This window comes from Leptonychotes weddellii, chromosome 1, assembly GCF_054177405.1.
Source record: "Leptonychotes weddellii isolate Sample4059 chromosome 1, ASM5417740v2, whole genome shotgun sequence".
NCBI lineage: Eukaryota > Metazoa > Chordata > Mammalia > Carnivora > Phocidae > Leptonychotes > Leptonychotes weddellii.
This window is the reverse complement of record NC_138369.1, coordinates 60,869,962-60,897,821: the sequence shown is the minus strand read 5'-3', so window position 1 is coordinate 60,897,821 and position 27,860 is coordinate 60,869,962. Positions and strand designations below refer to the sequence as shown.

Sequence of the window (27,860 nt, the reverse complement as noted above, 5' to 3'; positions counted from 1 at the left end):
CAGGGGTGGTAAACGGGTCACGGCCCACAGCTGTGGACACCCCGTGCAATGGGCTGAACACGTGGGACTTCTAGCCAGAGTTCACCTCCCTGGGATCTAGTGAACCGGCTCTTGGGCTGTCACTAATGGCCTAGCCGTATGGTCGGGTGTTTGGGCCACCCAGGACTGGGCTAGTGATGACATAATAAATTGAATGTGGCCCCCATGGAAACACATAACTAGTTAATTACAGGCACAATATTTATGTTATATCCATGGTTATGTGAAGCAACCACATCTAGAGAAAAGCACTGAGACGAACTCGTGGAAGGCAAGGGAGGTGTTAAAACACGATCAAGCAAAAACTACTAGGCCATTAACAGTGGGCAGGAAGAAGACAGGAAGTAGCAGTAGACAGGAAGAACTGATGGGCATTACTTCTAAGGACTTAGTATCGTTCAGGAGATGAGTAGGAGTACCGATTACCGTTGTTTTTAGAACGTCAAATATGTGTGCTGCAAGTGTGAAGAGCATTACTGAAGAATTTTAGCTAATAAAAGTGGCAGGAATGACAGTCACCATTTTGCAACTTCTGATAACAGAGGTAGAGAAAGGTCAAGGGATGGAAACCTTGAACTACAAAGTTGATCGGAACCTTGATGGTGGGAGGGATCCGATGTCAGCCCCCCAACCACAAAGGGTACAGTTAGTGCAGGCCTGCTCGAGAACCTGGTGAAGTCCACAGCATCACCTGCCAGAAAACCTTAAGTAAAGGAAAAGACTAATCTGATTTTAAGCAAGCCTTTAGAGCTCTCTTTCAGTTAGAGGAAACACAGGGAAGAGAGGAACAGGTTAAATGACACGAGGACACAAATAAATCCAGGATGTGAGACATCCTACAGGAATCCAAAAATTCTCAGAGGTAACAAGAGATGCCAGCAACAGTGCTGGATTCAAGATCAATAACAATCTATCACAATCCATCCCACTATTCTAACCAGAATATGTAATTTTTAGAATAAAGATCCCATTCTGGAAACCTGCAGAAATGAAGTATCTAGGATAAATCTGACAAAAGACGTGCAGGACCTTTATGAAGAAAACCATCAGACTTGGGCACCTGGGTGGCTCAGTCGTTAAGCGTCTGCCTTCGGCTCAGGTCATGATCCCAGGGTCCTGGGATCGAGCCCCTCATCGGGCTTCCTGCCAAGGCCTGCTTCTCCCTCTCCCACTCCCCTTGCTTGTGTTCCCTCTCTCGCTGTGTCTCTGTCAAAAAAATAAAATCTTAAAAAAAAAAAAACCATCAGACTTTACTGAAAAACAATAAAAGACCCAAATCAGTGGAGATTCTAGGTTCATAATGAAGTTTAATGATAAATCATTTCCCCCAAAATTAATCTATAAATTCAATGCAATTCCAAGAAAAAGTTAATGAGGGCTTTTTATGGAACTTGCCAAACCTATCGTAAAATTTTAGAGTAAAAAGTAGAGTACCTCTGTATCCTTTCTCTCAATTCTACTGCAAACCTATAACTATTCTTTAAAAAGTCTTTAAAATAGGGGTGCCTGGGCAGCTCAGTTGGTTAAGCATCTGCCTTTAGCTCAGGTCATGATCCCAGGGTCCTGGGATTGAGCCCCACATCAGGCTGCAGTGGGGAGTCTGCTTCTCCCTCTCCCTCTGCCCCCACACAACCCGCTCGTGCTATCTCAAATAAGTAAATAAAATCTTTTTTAAAAAGTGCCAACAATAGAACAATTTTGAACTTATTAGATATTAACACTTTATCAAGACTGTGGTATTAGCCTAGGTATAGAAAAACAGCCCAAGAAAGCCAGCCCTGGACCCACACATATACATAAACCTGGTAAATGACAGAGGGAACTCTGTCTCTTAGAGGAGCAAAGAGTCACTTGCTAACACGAGAAATCAGATGGCATGTGGTATTCACACCACAAACAGAAATCAAGGTACATTCAAGTACTAAATATAAAATGCAAATCTTTAAACATTTTAGAAAGCAGAGAACATCTCTGACCTTGAGGTAACAAGAATCAATAAGCAAAGACGTGAAGTTAAAATACACAGACGTTGAGAAGATATTTCCAAGGCTTATTACTAACAAAGGATAACATCCATAATATGTCAAAAATTCTCAAATGAGTTAAGAAAAAAAAAAAAAACCTCAATGTGAAAGAAAGGCAAAGGATATGAACGAGCAACTCTTTGATGTGAGGAAGCCTAAAAGGTCAACAACCAAATGAGAAGATGATCAGACTCACCAGTAATAAGGAGAGTGTACAATCAAATGAGAGACCACTTCCATCCCAGCTCAGAACTGTTCAGCCGAACTAACACTCAGTGCAAGACAAGAATAATGAAACAAGCACCCCCGTACCCTGCTGAGGAGAAGTCTCCACTTTGGACACCATATGGAAATATTTCGCCGTGTTGGAATTGCACACAAACTGTGACCCAACAGTTTTATTTCTAAGTACACATTCTATATATAACTCTTGCACATATGCATGAGATGTTCAAATGTTTGTTCACTGCAACACTGGTTGAAACGGTCAAAAATAAAGCACATTAAAAGTTTTCTATCAACAGAGGAGAGGTAAGTAATTTGTGGCATATCCATTCAATGGAATTCCAAGGAGTAGTTAAAATGAATGAACTAGAGCTGCATGTATCAGATACATTTCAAAATACTACTGACTGAAGAAAGCCATCTGTAAAAGGATAAATACAGCATAGATACCATGTTATACATTGCTTATGGGTACATCTCTATAGAGAGCACAGACGACAAAGCAGGAAAGATAGCCACCAAATTCACGGTAGTGTTTGCCTTTGGAAAAGTAAAAAGAGCAAAATTCGAGGTGGTGGTACTTCACAAGTGAAACTTCATTTTCTGTTTTAAACAAGGACCTTTCAAGAAAATCTGGTAAAAAGTTAAGATCTACTAAAGCTGGGTGGTGTCTACAACAGGGTATTGATCTTCCATACTTCCGGTGCTTGACGTAGTTCCACAATTAAAAGTGAAGATCTCAGGAAAAGAACAATACTTACCATCTTTTTTTTTTTTTTTTTTTTTTAAAGATTTTATTTATTTATTTAAGACAGAGAATGAGAGAGAGCACATGAGAGGGGTTAGGGTCAGAGGGAGAAGCAGACTCCCTGCCGAGCAGGGAGCCCGATGCGGGACTCGATCCAGGGACTCCAGGATCATGACCTGAGCCGAAGGCAGTCGCTTAACCGACTGAGCCACCCAGGCGCCCACTTACCATCTTTTATTAAACCAATTTTCTATGGTACCCATTACTTGTACAACTATAATTTAGTCTAGACATCAAAACCATTAGTTTTTCTATTTTAAATTGTTTTGGGGTAGTCAGGCCTGCGAAATGTTCTTAAATGGAATTTTATTTCCCCTAGCTGGGGTCCGATCCTCAACCTGCTTATGACAGACACTGTTGAACCCCAAGCCAGTGGCCCTTCTCCTGCTACAGAACCAATCTGTTCGGGTAATGGAAGGCTATATGCTTCCAAGGGTGTTCCCATCGAAGGAGAGGAATCTGGATTACTTTAGGCCATTTCTTCAGTAATGCCATTCTCCAGGTCAGTAAGCGATTTAGAAATGGGCATTTAAAGTCTTCTAGTAGAAGGCAAGTAGGTGAAGTCCACTGAGGGGCTTCTGGGAAAAAGGAACACCTTCGGGACAGAGAAATACACAATCTCTTCCCTTCGGGCCTTTGGACATTGTCGTGCAAGTGGACGATGTCTGGACATGTTGCCTCCATCTTGCTACACCATCAAGGGTCAACCCTAAGGATAAAAACTCACAGCAGAAGATGGATGGGCAGAAAAACATGGAAAGAGTCTGGGCGCCTGATAATACCACTGAGTCACTGAACTCTGACCAGTCACAGAACTGCCCTACCTGGGCTTCTTAGGAAAGACATTGTCCTTACTGGTTAAGACCTATTTAAATTACATTTTTGCTCCTCGAAGTTGACTGCACGTTGATACACAATGTTCTTTATCGAAACAAAACACAAAACTCTGAAGAATGTACAAATTCCAGGGAGTTCTTGATGACAATAAAGATCTTGTTCTCGTCCAGACCGGAGGCAGGAATTCTGCAACGACACAAACGATTGCAGCTTTACCAGAACCACCCCGGTTTTGCTTCACACTTTCCCAGTCACTGGACTGTCTGAAAGAGAATGTGCCTATTTTGTTTTTAGCATTGTTTAGCCACATCGAGAGATGTAATGGGAGAGTCCCAATATGCTTCTTTGCAAGTATTTCAAGGTGTTTATTGCTTTGTGACTTTTCCTATATGGCTCCTTAAAAATACCCTTTGAAGGTGTGCTCCGTCTTGGCAACGGGAGGGGCGGCGCCTGGGTAGGAAGAGGTTTTGTTTCCTGTGCCCCACACCTGGGTGGACCCCCAGTTCAGTGTTCTACACAGGGACTTACCACGGTTGTAGAGCCAACTCCTAGAAGTCTGGAGAAAGTTTTCATCTCAGCATCAGGCTGCTTCTTTTTTTTTTTTTTAAGATTTTATTTATTTATTTGAGGCAGAGAGAGAGAGAGAGAGAGAGAAAGCACGCGCAGGAGAGGGGGTAGGGGCAGAGGGAGAAGCAGACTCCCCGCTGAGCAGGGAGCCTGACGTGGGGCTGGATCCTGGGACTCCAGGATCATGACCTGAGCTGAAGGCAGCCGCCTAACTGACTGAGTCACCCAGTCACCCTGAGCATCAGGCTTCTGAAGTAACAATGAAACAACTACAAAGGCAGACAATAAAATGAATTTATTTAAAAAGAAGACTACAAAATTTGACATTGAGCAAGATAAAAAAAAAAAAAAAGACACACAGGATTTAAATTGATAAATACAAAAGCGATTGGCTATAAACAATGTAAAAATACATTTCCCAGTCCCCAAACAGAACATAATTTAAGTACAGCAATTATAAAATTTTTATACTGTATGTGCATTTCCCTTATAATTTTTAAGAACCACTCTAAACAGTTTATTTGTACAAAATATAACAAATTAAGTCTAACATGGCTGTTAATAAAAAATTATGATAACTTTCAGTTTATTGAGTGTGCCCTGTTTTGGACATAGGAGGGGTTTTGGTCCCAAGTTCTCCTTGAAAACTTTTTATTTTCCACATGGTGTTTTTCCTCTCATTCCTTCTACAACAGAAGAGGGAGGCTAATCAGTCATGGGTCCCATAACAAACAATATGAAGAGAAGTTCTGGAGTGACCAAAAGTACTAGTGAATATATGATCTTCCCGAAAAGGGAAGGATTAAGTGGCAGCTATGAGGCTCACTTGTGCTCCAATCAAACAAATGGAAGCAAAGCCTCAGAACAAGCAGAGCTGAAGTTCAATGTCAATGCGCTCCATGTGTGAGGCCGGCGGGGACATGTCCATCAACCTCAACTAAATCCATGCGCGTGGGAGGCCCCTGAGGTAGCCCAGACCATTTGCTGTGAAACCCAGCTGGGTCTCGATGGTATTTCAAATGACAGTGGTACAGTTAGATGGGAAATTCCAGAACCTGCCGACCAGAAGTGAGTTATTTTTGCACCACTCTCTTGGAGCCCAGACCCAGGCTATTTCTCCTCTCTTGGATGGTATGCCCAGTAACGACAGCATCAGTAATCGGTTTCATTATCTCCCAGGGAGGAGGCAGTGGTGACTACCCACCAGAACTAGCTAGCACCCGAGCTCTGGTACAAAGGGATAAGGTCCTGAGTCAGTAAAGACAGGAGAAGCTGTGTTTGGCCATAATGAATTCTGACCACCACATTCGCCACATCGACAACACATAAATGAGAAATTTAAAAAGGACAGGGTCACTAAATTGTCTCACTGGAAACATAATTCCGCTCCTTCCAATAGATAACCCAGCCCAGCTAGCCCAGGAGACCTCCACCAAAGTCCTGAAGTACCTGACGCATGGGCTCATTGCCTTAACTCTAGAGTCCTGAGTCAAAAATCCAAGAGGAGGACAAGAGAGGTCTACTCTGTGAACCACTTGGTCAGAAAGGTCCTGTCTTGAGTGCCTTGTCTGGCTGGGTCTAAGACAACCTGCCAGCAAGAGACAATGCTCCCAAATTATCAGAACTAGTTAGGAAGTGTCTCTTGAGAATGGGTAGACTACTCCCTTACACCATCATCAGTATTAACCTGGGCAGGATTTGCTAGATGCTCACTTTCTTAAGAAGGGCTCCCCCAAAGAGAAGTTAGAGTAATGCCCAATGTGGGAACAAGAACCCTAAAGATCCTGCTACATATTCTATGCAATTAAAAGGGCCCCAAATTTTGGACCACCTAAAGACCACTGCCATCAAGCAAGAGTCACAGCTAGAGGCTCACCTCTGTCGGGTGATGAAGCAGTGTATGGACCATGTGGATGAAGAGACAGAAAAGGGAGAATCTCAAATAGATGAAAAATCAAAGGCTGGGGTTTTAAAAAGAGGGGAGGCTTAAAAGAAAACTCTGAATGGGACCTGCAGAGCTGTATTAACTTCAGTAGAAATAACCATATGCCAGTAAGGGAATGGACCAATTTCTAACTCATAGTATGAACTTATCTCTTCAGACAGTGGTAGGTGGTTGAAGCCTGTTTTTATAATTACTTTCACTGTATTGTGCAAAAAGTGTATCTTCTTTATCTTTGGTCCTTAGCCATGAGAGTTTCTTCCATTTTTCTGTGTGTTATATAAACTTTTTTTTGCTTATCAACAACCACCAAAGTGCAGTAAAAACATGTGGTTTCTGATGTTGTTGCTTTTATACATATAAAATACCAACACCTCCCATACAGTTTCTATCAGGCTATGAAAGGTCTCAGAAAGAGTTATTATCCTAAAATGTAACAATATAATTTTAAGGCTGAGATACAGTAAAGCCTGGGTATTACATTTTTAAGGGAAAAAAAAATCTAGACCAATATTTTAAATAGTGATCTCTTAAATATACATTAAATTTTATCTGATCATCAAAAAAAAAAAATCCTGGCTAAGCAAATTAATTTAAAAATGAAACAATTCCTAAATGGATGAACTTAATCATGCTGGCTGTGCAGCCTGAATTTGAAAGCTAGGCCTAGTAACGACAACAGAATAAATTATCATCAGTTGAGCTACGTGATTTAAAGAAACAACTGCCCTCGCCTCCAAAACAAAAACAGAACCATTTCATGTGACAGAAGTTTTAACTGTTATTTAAAAAAAATTTTTTTAAGCCCAAAAACTCTCTGGCCTAATTTGTGGTGACTGACACACAGGCCAATGTTAATAAAACTGCCTTCCTGCCCTTCCCCTTGCTCTCCAAAAGAAGTGGCTTAACAATTACACAAATTCTACACAAGCGGCCAGGGCTCAGGCACAGTCAATACCTTATGTAACACGCAGTCCCCAAAGTCCTTAAGCATTAAGGGGTTCTGTGAGGGGCCCTGCCCTCCTGGTAGCCTCTGGTTTCCTCATCTGGGACTCCTGTCGTCTCTCACAGAACATAATGACAACGTCAGACAGGAACATAATACTTGCTAGAAATCCAAACACCTGAGGAGAAAAAAGAACAAGGGTTTATATGACAGATTTGGAATATAATCTCACATTTCCTACTTGGCTCTGGTAGTGTTTTATACAAGCAAGATGATTCATCAATTTAATCCACATTCGTCTTTTTTTTTTTTTTTAAAGATTTTATTTATTTATTTGAGAGAGAGAGTGTAGAGAGAGAGCACGCGAGCGAGTGAGCATGAGCGGGGGGGGAGGGGCAGGGAAGGAGAGAGAGAGAGAGAGAGAGCCCGAGTAGGGGGAGGGGCAGAGGGAGAAGCAGACGCCCCACGGAGCAGGGAGCCTGATGTGGGGCTCGATCCCAGGACCCCAGGATCATGACCTGAGCCGAAGGCAGGTGCTTAACTGACCTAGCCACCCAGGCGCCCCTATCTTATATACATTATTCTTAACCTTAGTAATAAAAGACTTTTTAAGGGCATCAAAAAAATAGATGTTACAAAAAGAAATTCTAGAATAATGGCTATTAGTTGAAGTTTCCCAAAACAGAGATGTCCTGTCTTACGTGTGTGTGTGCACGTGTATGTGTGGGGTGCCAATCTGTGAAACTAAGGTTAATAGAGGAAAACCAAAATCTTATAAAATGATACAAAACACGAGATTATTAGCAATGGTTAGACTGACCCACAGAGGAGGTAAGGGAAATGAGTGAGTAGGGAGCTGAGCGCAGGTGACAATGGCAAGAAGTAATCAATATCCATTGATCAACAGAAATTCTATTTTGAAGATACTTTTAGGTTAAATTACCTAAAAAATATTTTCCAGTTAACTGTCACACTGTAATAATGACACAGCAACATGACACCACTACCTACTTCCTCTTCCTTTAAATCACTTCCTCATTGTACTCTTCTAACATATGATCAAACATTCTGAGAATTCTGTCAAGAAGAGATCTTCACTAGCAAAACCCTTAAAGGAATGGGGGCCAAAGAACTGCTCCGTTAAAAGAGAAAATTATGTAGGTAATGGCTAAAGTCCCTTCCACCTCTAACACCCCATCTCTCCATGATTTTTATTATTATTATTATTTTTTTTTAAAAGGGATAGTGTTCTTTTTTTTTTTTTTAAAGATTTTATTTATTTATTTGACAGAGACACAGCGAGAGAGGGAACATCATCAGGGGGAGTGGGAGAGGGAGAAGCAGGCTTCCCGAGGAGCAGGGAGCCCGATGAGGGGCTCGATCCCAGGACCCTGGGATCATGACCTGAGCCGAAGGCAGACGCTTAACGACTGAGCCACCCAGGCACCCCCATGATTTTTATTATTGTTTGTTTTTATTTATATTCCAGTTAGTTAACATACAGCATAATATTAGTTTCAGGTGTAAAATACAGTGATTCAGCACCTCCATACATCACCCTGTGCTTATCACAACAAGTCACTCCTTCATCCCCATCACCTATTTACCCATCCCTCCACCCACCTCCCCTCTGGTAACCAGCAGTTTGTTCTAGATTTTTTTTTAAACATTTACTTTACACAGACAGAAGAAGGGGAAAGAGCAAGCACAAGCAGGGAGAGCGGCAGGCAGAGGCAGAGGGAGAAGCAGACTCCCCGCTGAGCAGGGAGCCCGATGCGGGGCTCGATCCCAGGACCCTGGGATCATGACCTGAGCCGAAGGCAGACACTTAACAGACTGAGCCACACAGGTGCCCCTGTTTAGATTTTTAACATTTTGTTGTCGTCTGCTCCAGTTTCTTGACCCTTCACACCCAACCCCTCTATCCTAAAGAATAGGCATTCTGCCTCATCTCACTGTAAAGCAAACTCAACTTCAAATTCATGATTTCACCCCCATAGCCCCAACACATCCAACCTCCATTTAAATGATCAATCCCACATCTCCAAACCAAGTCACTTCTCCCCTCTGGAGTCTTCATTTTGGCTTGATGGCATCTATCCCTTTATTTGCCCGGCAAACATATTACATGCTCTAAGGACAGACCAGATGTCACCCTGTCTGTGAAGTCATCCCTAACCCCCTCGAGAGCTTTAGTCCAAGCAGCGCCCTCTATGCCATATCATCCAGACAAATGATCTTCCAGAGCTTTTGCTCACATACTTCACAATTTTTTTTTAAATGGATTCCCTCACTCAAGTCTGTAAATTCTTTCATAATTTAAATAGTTACAAAAGGTAATTTCCAGCATATTATAAATACTGAGTTTTTAAACTACCATTAACTCTTAAATATATCCAAGGAAATCTAAATACTGCACTAATCTAACACATCACCTTATTGTCACACACCAATAAGCTCTGTTTTAATAGCTGGTCATTTCATGCCATGCTCTCTTTCCCCCTTCAACTCAACTTTCCTCAACTCTGTTTCACTTCCTCCAAGGATTTTATTTTATTTTTTAAAGATTTATTTATTTATTTATTTTAGAGAGAGACAGAGCAAGCAAGCTGGGGGAGGAGCAGAGGGAGAGGGAGAGAGTCTCAAGCAGACTCCCCGCTGTGCACAGAGCCCAAGGCAAGGGCTCAATCTCACAACCCTGAGATCATGACCTGAGCCGAAACCAAGAGTCAGCCGCTCATCTGACTGAGCCAACCAGGTGGCCCCCTCCAAGGATTTTATAGTAATACATTTCCACACCGCAAAACATTTTACTGATCACCCTTATTAATACTCCTCTGCAACAAAAATATGTATATAAACTGAAATTAACCGAAGGGTCTATTAAAACTTTGACATTTCTCTTCATGTACCCATTGGTTCATGTGCCCATGCAGAAATATTACTTATTGCTGGAATGAGTCGAGGTTCAGCATTAATTTAATTTCTGTTTTGTTTTACATGTTTTACATGTGTGCTAATAAACTGTGCTCACATGAACAGGTAGGTAGAACCATGCAAGGCTCTGAACTCCTTTTGAGTTGTTCTGTAATTAAAAGTAGTTTTAATGATCTACTAGCTGACAAGTCAATTAATTATAACTTCAGTTTTGTCATGAACCAAGGATTAATTGGAACCCAGCTGACGTGCAAGAGGATTTGTTACTCAGTTATCAGTTATTCACGTTCACAACACTGGTACCAATTCAGGTGCATGATCCTTGATTTGTAATTCTCAAATCCAGAAAGCTACAAAAGTAGTTTTCATAATTTACTGGGCTCAAAAGTGGCACAAGGTAAAACTACTTACAGTCTTTATCCTTTTTACTGTGAATATTCATGCTTCAGAAATATTAACATGTTGGATTATAGGGTGCTGCCCCAGGGCCTCTGAAGTTGAGATATGATATGTGCAAGATTATCTTTCTAAAAACCAGAATATTCTGAATTCTAAACAAAACAAAACAAAACTGCCCCCTCCCCAAGGATTTCAGATAAAGACATTTACTTGTCTATCTCTTTTATTATAAAGGCTGAACCCTTGGATCATTTCTCCTGTGTATTCTCTACACCTAGAACAGCACCTGGCATGTAGGTATATTTTTGCTGGACTGCAAAGTAGAAAAGTATGGGATAATAAAGGCAATTCTATCACTTCCGTTAGCAGTGACATGTTCATATGTGGAGTAAATGGGCTTTTATTCTAAAGTCTAAAGACAGGTTCTCGGTTTCTAAGGCTATCCTATTTATTTGCTCTTAGGTCCTCTGTTCAAAATTACACTAAAAAATTACAAGATAAACTACTCTCCCATATTGTATCACCTGTCAACTACTTTCCAAGTTCCATATTTCTAAGGAAACAAAACTAAGCAAGGGTTCGAAATACAAGGTACTCACAGTTGCAGCAATCTCAGCTTTGGTCCTGTCATGTGTGGAAACGAAAATGATGGATGCCAACAAAAACACGCATCCTGTTCCCATAGTAATATAAAAATCCTGTAACGTGTGCATAAAGAACATGGTTAGGTTGATGAGACAAATTCTTTTTTTAGTTTTAAAAACCTTTGTGACACAGTTTTTTCTTCATACAGCCCAAACCTACATACTTCAGCTCCTAACTTTTCCATAAATCAGGCATTCACTAACCTCCCTATAAAGGAACACTATCCACACTTTGCACAGGGCATATTCAAAGTACATCACAAGATAATCTTTTAATAAGAGCAGCTCCCCAAAAGGTTGTGTGTGTGTGTGTGTGTGTGTGTGTCTTTTTCTCAAGGACATATTAAATTATCAAAGCCAAAGGTTTATTAAATCATCTTACTGCCAGCCAAAAAAAAAAACCCAAAAACTAGAAGCAAAAAAATTTTTCTTTCCTTTCAAAGTACAGATGGCCCCTGGCTTACAATGGTTGCACTTATGATTTTTCACTTTAAATGTTGCAAAAATGTTCCATATTCAGGAGAAACTGTACTTCAGACTGTGAGTCTGGATGCTGTCTCAGGCTAGCGCTGTGTGGGACGATCCTCCATTGTGATGCTGCGCAGTGGGAGCAGCTCCGGGTCAGCCACCAATCACGAGGGTAAACGACAGGTACGCGGACAACCCTTCTGTACCCACACGACCATTTTGTTGGTCACTTTCAGTATAGTATCCAATTACATGAATCAACACTTCACTATCGAACAGCCTTTGTGGTAGATGATGTTGCCCAACTGCAGGCTAATGTAAGCGTTCCGAGCACACTGAAGGTAGGCTAGGCTAAGCGATGATGTTTAGGAGGCTAAGTGTATTAATGCACTTTTGACTCAGGGTCTTTTCAACTTCTGACGGGTTTATTGGGATGTAATAACCCCACTGTAAGTCGAGGAAGATCTGTATTCTATGCTAGGATGGCCTCTCTAAGGGTACTTCAGTGCTTTGAAAGCACTCTGGAAAAGAGAGCATCAGAAGAACCACCCGCCATTAACTACATAAAATATGCCAATAGTATGTTTTCTAGACACTTAAGCTTTCTGCAATAACATATTGCTTCCAATTGTTCCAAGTGAGTAACCCAAAATGAGCTTGTATCATGAGTTTATCTACTCTATGAAAGCTTCCGTATCTCCTCATAATGCAGTTCATGACATGAAGTTCTCCTTGGGTTTCCAAGGGTTCTCTCAGGCACACTCTTGTATGGCTCCTCTCAGATGCCAACTGAAACCAGTGCTTGACATGCACACTTGACTCAGAGGAGAAACTGGTAAAATGAGGGCCATTCCAAAGGGTTTTAAGTCTGACACTTTCGGGGTTTTCTGAAGTGCAGTCTCCACTAAACCTAATATCAATAACCCATCCAATACAGAATTCCTATACTGTCAATTGTACACTTAACATTTATAAAACAAAGTAAGAGATTTTCTCTTTGCTTCTAAAAGAGATGGTTTTTCTGCAATATTCTGTTTTTCCTGTTCCTTTGAATATTATTTCATATCTGTGACATGCAAATAAAACTCCTTTTACTAATATCTGGAGTACATTCAAGGAGGTATTAAACAAGACAACCATTTTGAGGCAGACTAATGTGGTGTTCAAGAAACATGGATTCTAGAACCAGACCGAGTTCAAATCCCAGTCATGCTACTTCTTGGCTCTACGACTTTGAATTCGTTACTTAACATCTGTCTTCCTTAGTTTCCTTTGCAAAATGGGAGTAGTAACAGTATCTTCTTCAGAGGTGATTCTAAAGATGAGAGTTAATTGGTAGAAAGTGCTTAGATCAGTGCCAGGCACACAGTAAATGTCCCGTAAGTGTTGGCTGTTGTTACTCTTGACAGAATCTGAGCCCCAACAGCACGGAACAGAAAAGATTCTCCCTTCAAAAAGCTTATTCCTCCCACTGCCTAGGCATTACCACCACCATCACCCTCTCAAAACATTCTCTGTAAAACAGAAAACTTCTCTGACGTTAAAAAGTATGTAAGCACATTAGTAAGTTGAGAGTAAAAGTGATTTTTAAACCTTTTAAACAAACATGAAATCCTTATGTTAGGTGGAAAGTACAGCATATATGACTCTTAAATCACCTATGAGTAGACAAAAAAGACCCAAAAGAGATATAGTAAAATATTTACAAAAGCTGTTTCAGGATGAAATGACTGATTTATTCCCCCCTCCAATATTTTAAGATCAGTACTTACTCTAAAATAATGTGGTTTTTTTTTAAACTACTTTTAAATGCTCCTCTGATGTAATAAATGTTTTACATTTAGTTTAGTTTAGTTAAACCATTAAACCGGAAAATATTGTTTCTTGTCAAAAAGATCAATGTTTTCTTGTCAAAAAGATCAATGTTCTTAAACATTACAGATGCAACACTAAAGACTAAACCTTTCTAAAATATGGACGGTGATACTGTTTTGCCATTGAGAGATAAGAAAAGAAAAAATAATTTCGATCTTTAATGCTTAAAATATAAACTTATACACTGGAACTACAAATCAATCAGCTCAAATACACTACTAAACTTTTCACTCGTCCAAAAATCTTACCGAATACCGCTCTGTAAAAAGGAAGGATTTACAAAGATTACAAATAAAATTAACAAAAATTCTAAGGTATTCCCTGCATCCTCTTAATATGCATTCCATACAATAAATGGGTTCTGCTGTTGCCATCATTATAGGGAGATCCCTGAGGTGATAACATTTGCCACAAGAGCATCAAAAGTTGGTAGGGCGCTGGTACCAGCGGGATTCGGGGGAGGCCAGAGAATGGAATGCAGAGTGTTGAGGGCTTTCCTGGGTTCCAGTCTCAGTTTATTTTGACCCTAGCTGTGTAACTTTGGACAAGGTATGTAACCACTCTGAACCCAAATTTCCTCAACAGGAAAATGGAGCATTATGGTGTGAGGATTCTGAATCACAGTACATGAAGTGTCTGGCACAAGTCCGTGCTGACAGCAACTATTATCAGGAAGGGTAATGGGCCAGTCCTGTATCGGCCATACCAAGAGCTGCATGTATGTGCTCATCAAAGGCTTGGTGGATGTGATTCAGCTCCAATCTGGTTTTCAAAGTTATTTTTTTAACTGTTGTGGTATCAACTTATTTTGCTTTTTAATTTTTAAACTTAAAATATTCTGTTAAAAGAAGGTAATGGATTCTTAGAGCACCAGACTTAAAAGGCACCAAAGTGTATATAGAAAAAAGTAAATCTCTTAGGTGTATATTAATATCTGACCCAATGCTTACTTTGCATTAATTTAAAAAATTAGGGGCACCTGGGTGGCTCAGTCGTTAAGCATCTGCCTTCGGCTCAGGTCATGATCCCAGGGTCCTGGGATCGAGCCCCACATCGGGCTCCCTACCCAGCAGGGAGCCCGCTTCTCCTTCTCCCTCTGTCTACCACTCTGCCTACTTGTGCTCTCTCTCTGTCAAATAAATAAATAAAATCTATTAAAAAAAATAATAAAAATAAAAAAAATAAAAAATTAACAGAATCTTACTGCTTTGTATTGATCTTGTTATCCTCCGTTCTTAATAGTTAAAAACTCAGCCTAATTGTATCTTTTCCCTCAGAGGTGTGAATGCTTTTATATGTCAACGCTGACATGTACTTGTCACAAACCACTATTAGCTTAGTTCCAACACTACTGAAGAAGGAAACTGCTCAATTCTTTCTTAAGTGCAGTAAACATGTGAATCATGTGTCATCTCACAAATCCACACTGTACTCAAAAACATGCACCAGCAGACTGTCTTTAGAAAGTTATGCATCGCTGATTCTGTGAAAATAAAATTCTCATGTGTGCTTTCATTAAAAGGGAAATTTCTGAACAGTGAATTCAACAAGTGCCTTAATTCACTCACTGATAACTTCTTTCATAATATCAAAATCAAAACAAAATAGGCAGCATGATGTGGTGCTTTATTTGAGAAGCTCCAGAAATACCTCCCATGAGTTCATCACTCTCTCTAACGTCTAGCCTAATGCCCGGCGCACAGCAGGTACACAACGGACAACTGTAGGACCCAAGAGTGACGCTCCGAAAAGTGAGAAATCAGAAGGGACAAAAATCCTAGTTTTTAAAAAATACATGTTTATGGGGCGCCTGGGTGGCTCAGTCGTTAAGCGGCTGCCTTTGGCTCAGGTCATGATCCCAGGGTCCTGGGATCGAGTCCCGCATCGGGCTCCCTGCTCTGCAGGAAGCCTGCTTCTCCCTCTCCCACTCCCCTGCTTGTGTTCCCTCTCTCTCTCTCTGACAAATAAATAAAATCTTTAAAAAAAAAAAAATACGTGTTTAAAAAAAAAAAAGAAAAAGAAATACCTCGTGTGAATGAGATCAAACCAATTAGCTGTAAACCCTTGACCGAGTCTGTCTCCCCCTTTCCCCTTTCTGATTTCACTTTCCCCCTCTCCCACCCTGCTTGGCAGGGAAAATGGAGTTGCTCAGGGGCAGAACTGGAACCACGGAGAGTGTCTTCTCGTGCTACGGAGTTTTGAAAGCAGCACTGTTCTGAAGAATAAAACTACACAAGATTCCAAAGGAGCCATGTTCTTCGTAAAGGGATTCTATTTTTCTCACGCTTACCGACTGCTTGACTTTGGTAGAATCGACTTGGTCATAAACGGGAGTGCAGTACACAATCAGGATGAGGAGACTCAGAAGAAAGGCACTGCAGCTTACGAATTCAAAAAAGTAAAGTCCTCCACACAGTGTACACTGTGACACGACTTCCTCACAGACAAAGGCCAGCAGGGACAGCAACTACAAAAGAAACAAAGCTGTTTACTCAAGTGTTTTCCAGAGAAACCAAGAGTATTCAGAAAACTCATCTGTTCACTCCACTCTCTGGAAAGCAGAGACTGTGGCAAACACGATTACTGAATGGACCCCATCTCCACAGAACTTCACAATCTGGTTGCCTGAAAGGGAATCCAAGTACACAAATAATTAACTACCCAGTGCTAAATGCTAGACTTGGGGGAATTACAGGGTGCCAGGAATTACAGGGTGTTGCTGGCACCCTCCCACCCCAAGGCACGCAGCGATCCCACCACCCCCACTGAGCCGAGAGAGCGAGTTCAGTCAACATGGTTCAAGCACCCAGTGTGAAGGAAGGGGATGGCAGCACGAAGATGATGAGACGAGACTAGAGAGGTAAGCGGAGGCTAGAGCTAAATGTCCTCGCTTACTAGTTTAAAAAAATCTGGGTTCTAAGGGTTTTAAAGCAAAGGGGCGAACATTGAGGCTTCCAGCTGGGAAGCTTGAAGGAAGAAACCAGGGGAAGACAGTGAGCTGGGGAGTGGTGATGGAGAACAGTTCCTGCAATCACTGCGAGAGCCAAGAAGCGGCAGAAGCCCTTTGTCAGGACCAATACAAATAGAGTAGGAAACAAGATAACAGACGTGAACGCTTTAACTTAAAGCAAAAAGGCATGTTTATTCACCAATCTTTGGAAATAGGGCTTTTCTCTGGGTTTGAGCCTACTGATTGGAATTCCACGTCATGTTTTCTGCACTAATCACCTTCATCATCTATAATTACCACTTGCAGACTAATGTTTAGTTGAAGTGGAGCAAGACCTTGGACACTAGAGAAGCGGAGGGCAGAATCCTTCTAGATTTGGACTAGTTTTACTAGCCCTTTACAGTTATCTTGCTCTCACTTAATTCCGCAGCAAATATTTTAGTAATTTATTTTCTGGACTTTCCAAAGCATTCAACTTAGTTTTCACAAAAACAATTCCTTTTCCCACTCAATTTCAGTCTGTGTGATATTTAATTAAATGTCTGACCATAAAAAGTATAATTGGTAGTAGTGGGAATAACCCAAGTCAACTGACGGCAGAGGCAAAAGTGCTCAGACAGGCATGGGTCAGAATGCCGTGCACTGAATGCACAATGGTAAGGTCCGGTGAATTCGGCAACTCAATTAAATGCAAGTGGGATTTAAGAGCACTCCCACTGTTGTATATAAGGTATTAATATACTGGGGCCCCACTGCAGGAAAAAGAGTCGGGGTTCTTTTGTCTTTTTTTTTTTAAGAGGCAAGGATGCTGGGAAGAGAATACATTGTTTTAAATGTGCTGTGTATGAGGGGGTTGCAAAAGAGTTAAGGGAGGTGTCTAGGGGGCAAAAGGATATACAGGTCTGCAGCTCAGGGGAGAGGTCTAGGGTGGAGATGAAGACGTGGGCATCGGCCAGTGAGATCACCCAGAATGAGGAAAGCTGCAGAACTCTGAGCAAACCCAAGATTTAAGGGATGTGCAGAGGGGGTGACATCAGCAAAGGACAATTGGGAGCAGCAGTCCAAGGAGGTAGCAGGCCAAGGAAAAAGTATTCCTACCAAGAGAAAGTAAGCACGGGTAATGAATGCTACTCAGAGGTCGGGTAAGAACAACACAGAGACACTGACATGAGACTGAGCTACAAGGCGGCTGCCGGTGACATCAGCAAGCCCATGTCAATGTAGTCAACCAGGGAGGCTGAGATTACAGTACTGTATGGTGGGAAGTGAGGGGAAGACAAAGCAATGGGAGAGAGTCAGGAGAGTCAAGAGGTATAGCGTGGGAAGAGTGGCCAGATAGGGGAGTAGTGGACGAGGTCAAAGGGAAGGGAATTTCAAGATGGGAGAGAACTGAGCATGATTAAATACTTAGGCAGAAACCAATAAGATGGGTCGGTCTAAAGACAAGGAAGAAAAGAGGCTCTCTATAGATAGGATTCAGAGCCCAGGTTTGGGGCTAACTCTTCTCTAGAAATAGGAAGAGAGAGAAGAGAGGTTCACTTGGGCAGTTAGTGTGGGTTTTGTGAAAGCCAAGGGAGTTTCCTTCAAACATTAAGACCATCAAAATGACTGGTGACCTAAATCAAAGCCTATCAGGAAATGCCATTTTGCCCCTCAGATCAGTAGAAGCAACCAGATATATTAATGACAACAAGTGTGCTACCAAAATCAGCAGATACATTGCATATTATAAAAATGTTATCCTACAAAATATTTTTTTTTAAAGATTTTATTTATTTATTTGACAGAGAGACACAGTGAGAGAGGGAACACAAGCAGGGGGAGTGGGAGAGGGAGAAGCAGGCCTCCTGCCGAGCAGGGAGCCCGATGCGGGGCTCAATCCCAGGACCCTGGGATAGACCTGAGCCACCCAGGCGCCCCAGTATTTTCATTTTTAAAAAAGATTCTATTTATTTAGAGAGTGAGAAAGAAAGCATGAGTCGGGCGAGGCTCAGAGGGAGAGAGAGAACCTCAAGCAGACTCCCCACTGAGCGTGGAGCCCAACGCGGGGCTCAATCCTACAACCCTGAGATCATGACCTGAGCCGAAACCAAGAGTCGGGATGCTTAACCGACTGAACCACCCAGGCTACAAAATATTTTCATCAAAGAGAAGTCAATGGTACACCACTCTGAAGAACAATCGAGCAATTTCTTAAAAACTAAACACACCACTGCTGTATGACCCAGCAACCGCATTCCCACATTCTGCATACGCCCAGGAGAAATGAAAACATGTCTGTGCAAAAACCGACACATGAATGTTCATAACAGTTTTATTCATAACAGCTCTGGAATCTGGACACCATGCAGATGTCCCTCTTTGGTTAAGCAAACTGTGCTACATCCACACCATGGAATACTACTTAGCAGTAAAAAGGAGCAAACTTCACATATGCAACAATGTAGATGAATGTCCAAATTATGCGGTGAAAAAAATCCAAAACTCAAAGGTTACATTCTACACGATTCCATTTATTTAGGTTTTTAAAGATTTATTTATTTATTTTTTTTGGGTGGGGAGGGGCAGAGGGTGAGGGAGAGAGAATCCCAAGCATTCTCTGTGCTGAGTGTGGAGCTCCACTCAGGGCTCGATCTCACGACCCCAAGATCACGACCTGAGCCGAAACCAAGAGTCAGTGGCTTAACTGCTCCACCCAGGCACCCCCATGATTCCATTTATATAGCATTCTTCAAATAACAAACTACAAAGCTGGAGAACTAAAAAGTGGTGGCCAGGGGAGAGGGGAAAGGTGTGGCTGTAAAGGGGTGGCATGAGGGAACCCTGTGGTGATAGGACGGTTCTGGACCAGCTGTGGTGGTGACTCTAGGAAGCTACACAGGTCACACACACATACACAAAGTGCAGAGGATCTCCCTGTATGTTTTGTTTTGCAAGTTCCTGTGAATCTATAATTATTTCAAAACAAAAAGTTTAAAAAAAAATGGTCAAACCTAAATTGGTATGAAGGTCTCTAAGGGATTTTTCCCTCTCCAACTGGTTAATACAAAATTTCATATATCCCACAACTGAAAGCAATCCATATAAGGATGAAAACAGAGCCTACTGGTATGATTTCCTACAAGTCAGTAAGACATAAAATAGTCCAACATATCCCAAACAACCGCCTTCAGACAGCTGTTAGGTTAGGTAAGGTGTTCCCAATTATTACACCATAGGATACAAAGTGACACACCAAGACAAATCCCAGAAAGTCATTGTGTAAAGGTACTTCCTTAGTCTCCTGTAATTATAATTACAGGGTGAGTTTTTACATGACTACAGTATAATAAAATACTAAACATCTAATATTCCATTTGCTTTATTCTTGCCTCTGTGTTAAATCTTATCCAACTTTTTAGGAGTTCCTCCATGACAAATTTGCAAAATATACCTCAGGTATACAAAAGCCAATTAACTGTGAGAAGATATCAGCCTAAAGCTCTAACTGGGGTCTGAGACTAGTTGATCGTGAGCCATTCTTATCACAATAACTAGGTTATCAGGAACGCTCATCTATGTAAGCCATATGATAATAAAATCTTTTCTGCAGAGATACAGACTGCTTGTCTATTCTCAGGAAGAAAGGGGCAGGACCCAGCTCAGCCAGCAGCAGTCAGGGTCTTCCTTACCAGTCCTGTTCCAAACTTATGAACAGGAGTCAAGCCTCAGAGCAGTATTAAGAGGCAGATCCTACCCGGACATCCTGAGAGATTAAAGGGGTACGATATCAAGTTTGGACGTTTACTAGTTCCTAGGCCCAGTTTAAGACCAAAAAATCAGCACTACAAACTATATTCAGTATGAAGTTTTCTCCTGACTCCTCCCATCTTTCTGATGCTCCGAACCTTCCTATATAATCTCCCACAGCACTCTACAGTATTTTTACGTTATACATCTGAAACTAATACATGTCAATTATACCTCAATTACAAAAATCTTTTTTAAGAAGTGCATTTGGGTATTATGTATCCAACACTATAATATGTATAGGAACATGTAATGACAGAGCAACAAGATCAATGTATAAGAAAACAATACACCTCATAATTGACCATCCATTATATATAGATTCAGGAAATCTCAGGAAAATGCTCGGATCCACCTGGACTAACAGTAGCTAGAGAAGGATAAGTGGAAAAGCAAGACTCAAAGCAGGGCTAAGAGATACATAGGATCTGGAAAGGCAGAGAACATTCCAGGTGGAGGACAAAAAAGAACAGATTCATGAAGGCAAGAATTTGCATGGTAAACCCCACAGGGATAATAAGGCAACTGACCTGAGTGGGGAGTGATGATGGAAATGTTTAAGGAGCTGGGTGTGGTTATGCGGTGATCAGGCCAGGGAGTATGGACTTTTGGATGAAAGCAACAGGGACTACCTGCCTGGTTTAGCTGGTTAGAAGACAGGAGGAGCAGAGGACTGGGTGGGGCCTGAGTAGGAGGGAAAAGAGTAACTCGCACCTGACAAGCAAGTCACAGGGGGTCTAACACTTCTTAGGAAGACTCTTTAATAAGCAAGTGAACATACTCCAAATCATTAATTTAAACAGTGATGTGGGGGGGTGAAGCATGGCTGATTTTAATCATATTTCCTAATTTATATATATTTTTTGGTAAACAAACACTTTTTGTATTAAAAAAGAAAAAAAAATTAAGTGTAAAAGTTAAGGGAAGGAATAATTTCAAGAAATGGGTAATCACCAGCATTAAATACCAAAGTGGTTAAGGATAAAAGAGGTAAGATCACTGGGTAAGGAAATCATAATGAATGTTAAAAGTTGAAAGACTCAATTATTATTTTCTGGTAGTTTTACTCTCAGCAGCATGAAAACCTCACATTAAATATCGCTTACTGACTATTAAGAACCTAACAACATTACACCCAATGTGACTGCTTCTGATGACATAAAATTTTACCCAAATAGAACTATGGGAATTGTCAAGCCTTTAGAGCTGGGAGGTCCTTGGAGGGCACAGTCTCCCACCCTTGTGACTACAGGCGATGGAGGAACGAATCTCTGACTGCTAGGCCCCACCCTGGCCAGACATGGCCCAAAACCCAGGTCTCCTGACTCCCACTTTGCGCTTGTTCCCCTCCCCCCCCGCTCCAAACAATGTTTTTTTTTTGTTTTCTTTTAAAGATTTTATTTATTTGACAGAGAAAGAGCCAGCTAGAGAGGGAACACAGCAGGGGGAGTGGGAGAGGAAGAAGCAGGCTCCCCGCAGAGCAGGGAGCCCGATGCGGGGCTCAATCCCAGGACCCTGGGACCATGACCTGAGCTGAATTAAAGGCAGACGCTTAACGACTCAGCCACCCAGGCGCCCCCCAAACACTGTTTATTAAGCTCATTTTACAGCTATGTATGTTTGCGTGGGTTTTCCCTTAAGACTGGATTTTTGAAGTTACAATCAGAGTTTTTGCACATTTCCCCTTTTTAAATTTTACATTAAGACCAATGTGCTAGGATCAACACATTTGGGAAATCTTAGTGACTAAAACGTGGCTTAGTCACAGTTCTGGTGATTTAAACATTCAGACAGTGACTACCCTGTGTCTCTCTTCATTTCAGTTTCACTACCCCTTCTGAAACGTCCGTCTTCCTTAACATTAACAGTCTTTATATTAAACACAAATTCTCCATCATCGGTCTTTGTTAAAGTCTCCTACTAAAACATTTCTTATAAAAAGAACTTTTTAATGCTTTTTAATGCCATTCATTATAAGGCCCCACTACAAAATTAATTTGTGAATTAATGAACTTGCTACTAAAACCTGTAGTCCTATGTAAGGTCCAAGTAAACAAATCCGTCAGTCAGCCTGAAGTTAGGCTAGGCCTCCCTTGCCTTAGGCAAATATTTACTCTTACAAAGGTTCAAAGGTATAATTTGCTGACCTTATGGATCTTCCTCAAGGTTAAAAATAGAGGATTTCAATTTACAGATCAATTTTCACATTGAAATAATGAAGAGAGCACCAATATAAGAGAAACTGCTTCTAAGTGACTTGTTTCTTGGCACTTACAGAGTAACATTATTTTATAATTTGATAAATTTAAATCCCTGGTGAATTCTAAATCAAACTGTCTGCCTGAAGAGTCATTATAATCACAGTACTGAGAGGCCATCACGACATTCAGCTGGTACCATAAACACAATGTCAGCTTGTACACATATTCAGATCATTGCACCAGCTTACCAGCAAGGAATTAGGTTGCCTAATGTCAATTTTCCCCTGAAAACAAAAACAAACTCCCTCAAAAATAACAACAAAAACTTCACACATACACAAATATACATTTTTGTGTATATATATATGCACATAAGGAACAATCTAAGGATAAAATAAACTGATAAAGAAATAAACTGCATAAATTTAGGACTGCGATGACTCCTTACATTGCATTCCCAGCTGAGTATTTCTTCTTCAGCTCTGGAAGGGCAGATGGTAGTTAAGGGATGCTTAGGTTTTGGACAAGCCTTTGACAAAATTAAGGTTTTATCTGAATGGTAGCAGACACAGCTATATAATTCCAGGGGTATGTAACTCAAGAGCTAGTTATGCTCCTTTATCTCTAACCTCTGTTTGTAGGCTCCACTCTCTACTGGTTTGGCGTTCAGCTCTGTACCAGCACACCCCACAGAGCCTCAGAGATTTGTAAAAATCTTAGTGAGAAGAACCTCGGAGGAAATCCAATTCAATCTCCTTGGACTCTTAAGAACTTCCTAAGTACACAGGGTCTGATTTTTTAAGTTTTAGAATAAGGTTCCTTTCTCTTTTGGGGTTTTGAGACTTTAATAAGATTTATGGGTCTAGAATAATATACCCAAACACAGAAATGCACCACATTTTGGATAAAATGTCACAGGGCTTGCATGTCTCTTATTAAAGTACCTCTTCTGATGATGGGTTTCTACATTACAGTTGTTTCCTTACTGGAGCTCTGCAAATCTACTTAAAAAAAAACTACTTAAAAAAAAATAAGTTATCTAAAGTAAAACAACCTAAAGGCAGAATATGACTTTGCCTGTTGCCCCAGGCTGGATGACAGCTTTAATTTATTTCATTATAACTTCCTTGGAACTTTCTGGGTAACTCCTATAATATACACTATTGTGAAAAGATAGAGGCCATCACTCAAACAAATCAGGAACTAAAAGACAACAATCAAAATGGAAAGCAATAATGAAATATTTTTTAAAATCTCTATTAAAGAAAGCTTATAACATTACAAGTTCCCCATAAATAAATAAACGCATACCTGTTTTACTGTACTTTGCTTTACTGCATTTCATAGATAATTAACATTTTTCAAATTGAAGGTTTGTGGCAACACTGAGTCAAGCAAGTCTATCGGTACCATTTTTCCAACAGCATTTGCTCACTTCATGTCTTTGTCACATTTCAGTACTTCTTGCAATATTTCAAACATTTTCATTATTATATTTGCTATGGTGATATGATCAGTGATTACAACTCGCTGAAAGCTCAGAAAATGGCTGGAATTTTTTTGCGATAAAATATTTTAAATTAAGGAGCCTGGGTGGCTCAGTCTGTTGAGCACCCGACTCTTGGTTTCAGCTCAGGTCATAATCCTGGAGTCCTGGGATTGAGACCCTTGTCGGGCTCTGCGCTCAGTGCAGAGTCTGCTTATCCCTCTCCCTCCTCTCTACTCCTCCCCCTGCTCCGGCTCTCCCTCTCAAAAAAATATATTTTGAATTAAGGTATGTACATTTTTTTAGACATAATGTTATTGAACACTTAACAAACTACAGTATAGTGCAAACATAACTTTTATATGCACTGGAAAACCAAAACATTCATTAGGCTCGCTTTATTGTGATATTCGCTTTATTGCGGTGGTGTGGAACCCAACCTGCAGTACCTCCGAGATAAGCCTGTAAATGGATTTCAAGAAGAGACATTAGTTTTTATTCTTTCCCTCTTTCTCCTTATGATGGGGAACAAGCTGGAACAGTCCACCAACCCCTACAAGGCAAATTCATCCCCCCCCACCCCGCTTCTCCACATCTAAGTAAAAAGTCTATCACCAAAATTTCTGGTTGTATGTCTATTCCAAGGACATGGAACTACAGTTTATTAAACTACAAATAAGGTAATGGGAAATTTTACTTCAGCTTTGCCATTTCTGATTAGAAAAGAAAAACAGACAACTGCAAATGAGATTTAACAGGCAGGACACCAATATTGATGATGTCTGTAGAGCAGCAAGAATACTTCAGATATGGATACTAATCTTTTCTGTTCTCAAGATTTCTATTTGTGTAGAGACATTTGGGCTCCACTGCAGAGAACACCACTGATATCTAACAGTCCTGTTAGAACTGACAAGAGAAGAACAGAAAGGAGCACCTCTGGGTAGAAGGAGCACATGATACAAAGGAACAATGGCAGGAGGGAGCCCCTTATGCCTGGTAACAACTGGGAACTACCTAAAAAGAGGCTGGAGAGAGAGAGCCTTACCCTCTTGGGTTCCGTAGGCCACACTGTCACCTGCCTCCAGGTGATTTCCAAACTATTCCCAGATGTGATCATTTTGACAACCAGAAGTAGTGCCAGTTTTCTGAGAGCTATTTTTTTATTTAATAAAAGTAGGTCATCTGAGTTCTAAGAATGTAAGTTCTCATTATCGGAGTTCTAAGAATTTAAGTTCGTCCCAAGGAAACCAAACTGGCTATTTTTACTTGAGATGACTAAACGCAAAAAAAAAAAACCCCAAGCAAAACCAACTTAGGAACATTCTAGGCAGTCTGATTTTTCCTCTGGCAGAAAATGTTCATCATTGCTTAAAACAGAACATAGTATGTCAGTATGTGCGTGACTGGAATTAAAATCCAAAGATGTTTTGATATTTTCACTACAAGGTTTAAGGTACCTTTACTGCCTAAAGTAAACTAAAACTCAATGAAATTCGGAGAGGGGTAAACCATGCCCAACTTTTGCTACCTGCATGCAAATACAAGCTGTCCTTTTCTCTGTGTACTTCGCACACACATATTGCTCATTCAGAGGTAATTCTTTTCCAGTCAATATAAAACACTTGGGAGACAATTTATTGGAAACACCCATCGCAATGCCGTGCGTGGTAACGGAAGACTTCGTCCAACAAATTAAACTGCCCCCCACGGGCTCGTGCCAGGAAAACCACAGGAACCAGGGAAAGATAAAAAGCACTTGGGAATCTAAATACAGGCACTTCGGGCGATAATGCAGAGTAACAGCTGGGAGAGGAGACGAAGGTCGTAACAGAGGATGGAGTGAAAGAAGTCTGAGCTGTTGACTTGGGTTTCCGAAGCATTTCCTGGACCCGCGGAACACGCTCGGGGGCCCTACGTCGTCACCGGGGACCCAGCGGGGGTGAGGCTCGGGTGGAGAGGCCGCCCGGCGGCGGGAGGTAACGCCCCCCTTTCCAGCCGAGAGAGAAGGAACTAGGTGTGTGGAAACCGCCGCTTCCTGAACAAGCAGGTCGAGGAGAAGCAGCTCGGCAGCCTCCCAAGCCCGCAGGCCGGCGGCCCCGGGGCCAGACCCCCTGTCCCCGGGCCCGGCTCGCCCACCCCGGCAGCGGACTTACGAGCTGCAAGCCTTTGAGCGCGAGCCGACGCAACGGAAGCCGGCCCCGGGAGAAGCAGAAGGCGAGGCCTCTCCGGGCGCCCCTGCCTGGGCCCGGGTCCTCCTCCGTGGTGGGGCCGTATACCACTCCATTCTCCATCGCCCAGGAACGCGGTGGCCGCAGAGGTGGCGCCGCGGACTTCACTGACACCAGGACCACCAGCACGGCCGTCACTTCCTGGGTCTCCGCCCACGCTTCCGCCCCACCCCGCCTCGCCCCGCCCCGCCTCGCCTCCGCTCTAGCTCCGCCCCCGCACCTTAGCCACGCCTCAAACTTGCTCAACATCTGGAGAGAAAATTTCACGCAGAGAGAACAGCATGTCCTAAGGCCCGAGTAAGGGAGGAGAGGAGAGGAAGTTGGAGATGTAGGCAGAGTCCACATAATGTAGGGGCCTTGCAGAGCAAGGAAAGAAATTAGGTTTCATTTTGAGGGCAGTGCATTGTCTGAAAGGACTTTCAGGATTGCTCCCTCCTGCATCTCTCTGAATTCCTTTTAGTCTTACTTGTTAAAACCATTTAGTTTACTTGTCTCTTCCTTGTGCACCAACTCCCGCAGTCATATATGTTAATTTTGTGTGAACTTAAGGAAACTCATACTTTCATATTTTATTTTAGCAACTGAAGTTGATTGCGTTACATGTCAGGCACACCTATTTTCTCAACAGTGTAATGTAGGTACTATCATTACTTTCATTTTACAGATGAGCAAACTGAGACCAAGAGGCGGAATATATCCAAGGGCAAATAGCTGAGGGTAGCTGGAATGCAGACCTACACAGTCTGACTCACAACCTTGTTGCTAACATGAACCCAGCAAACCTCAGCCTCTAACCCATCTCTCCATTAGAGCCTCAAAACCCATGGAACAGGGGAGGGGCCACTGCTGCCACCTACTTCCATATTTCATCTACTCTCCTCCATGGCCCCAAATCTCCCTTTCTTCCTCTGGTGACAGAACAAAAGCTCTTATTCAAATGAATAGAGACAAGTAGATACTACTCTGCGGGGCTGTCTATACAGCCAGCCCAAACTACCCTCTGTCTTTGATTAAATGCATTCTAAATGTCCTGCCAAGCAGCCACAGATCCCGTTCAATAAAACGAAGCCACTGTGTTTTCACCAGGGCTACAAGGACTCACTGCCCTGTAATTCTTCAAGTTGCCATAATCCCAAATCAGACATTACCGAGGTCTGAAATTTACTTTGAAATTCATCCAAAAAAAATAAGACAGGTAGAGGAGCAGAGAGAAGGATAAAAGGATAAGCTTGTGTTAAAGCAACCGCGGTAACACGTTAACGGGGTAGTATATGGGTGACTACTGTGCTGGTTTCTTAATTCAACTTTTCTGTGTGTTTGAACATTTTCAAGATAAAATATTGAGGGGAAGTAATATTTAAAAACTTTGAGCAAGGAGAGAAGATGGACAGATCCTCTCAACCCTCTCAGTTTATTTAAGGTGCACTTAGGCATGCTCTAGGGGGTCTCTACCTCTCTTTGAATTCAGAAGAAGATAAGAATTCAGCTCATG

At 41.7% G+C, this 27,860-nt stretch overlaps 1 protein-coding gene across 2 annotated transcripts; it reads right to left on the bottom strand.

Annotated features, from left to right (window-relative positions):
• Nucleotides 1-3,991: 3,991 nt before the first annotated feature.
• Nucleotides 3,992-26,524, bottom strand: CMTM6 (CKLF like MARVEL transmembrane domain containing 6). Of its 2 annotated transcripts, XM_006740993.3 has the most exons (5): nucleotides 26,294-26,524; nucleotides 16,002-16,178; nucleotides 11,324-11,422; nucleotides 7,401-7,566; nucleotides 3,992-4,119 (listed from the first exon to the last, which is right to left on the bottom strand). In XM_006740993.3, exons 1-4 carry the CDS (start codon nucleotides 26,429-26,431, stop codon nucleotides 7,429-7,431), a joined length of 552 nt encoding a protein of 183 aa, XP_006741056.1. In that variant the 5' UTR covers nucleotides 26,432-26,524; the 3' UTR covers nucleotides 3,992-4,119; nucleotides 7,401-7,428. The 2 variants fall into 2 exon arrangements, with proteins under 2 accessions (XP_006741056.1, XP_081681483.1); XM_081825357.1 differs by lacking the exon at nucleotides 3,992-4,119 and having other exon boundaries at nucleotides 4,781-7,566.
• Between the last annotated feature and the right edge of the window lie 1,336 nt (nucleotides 26,525-27,860).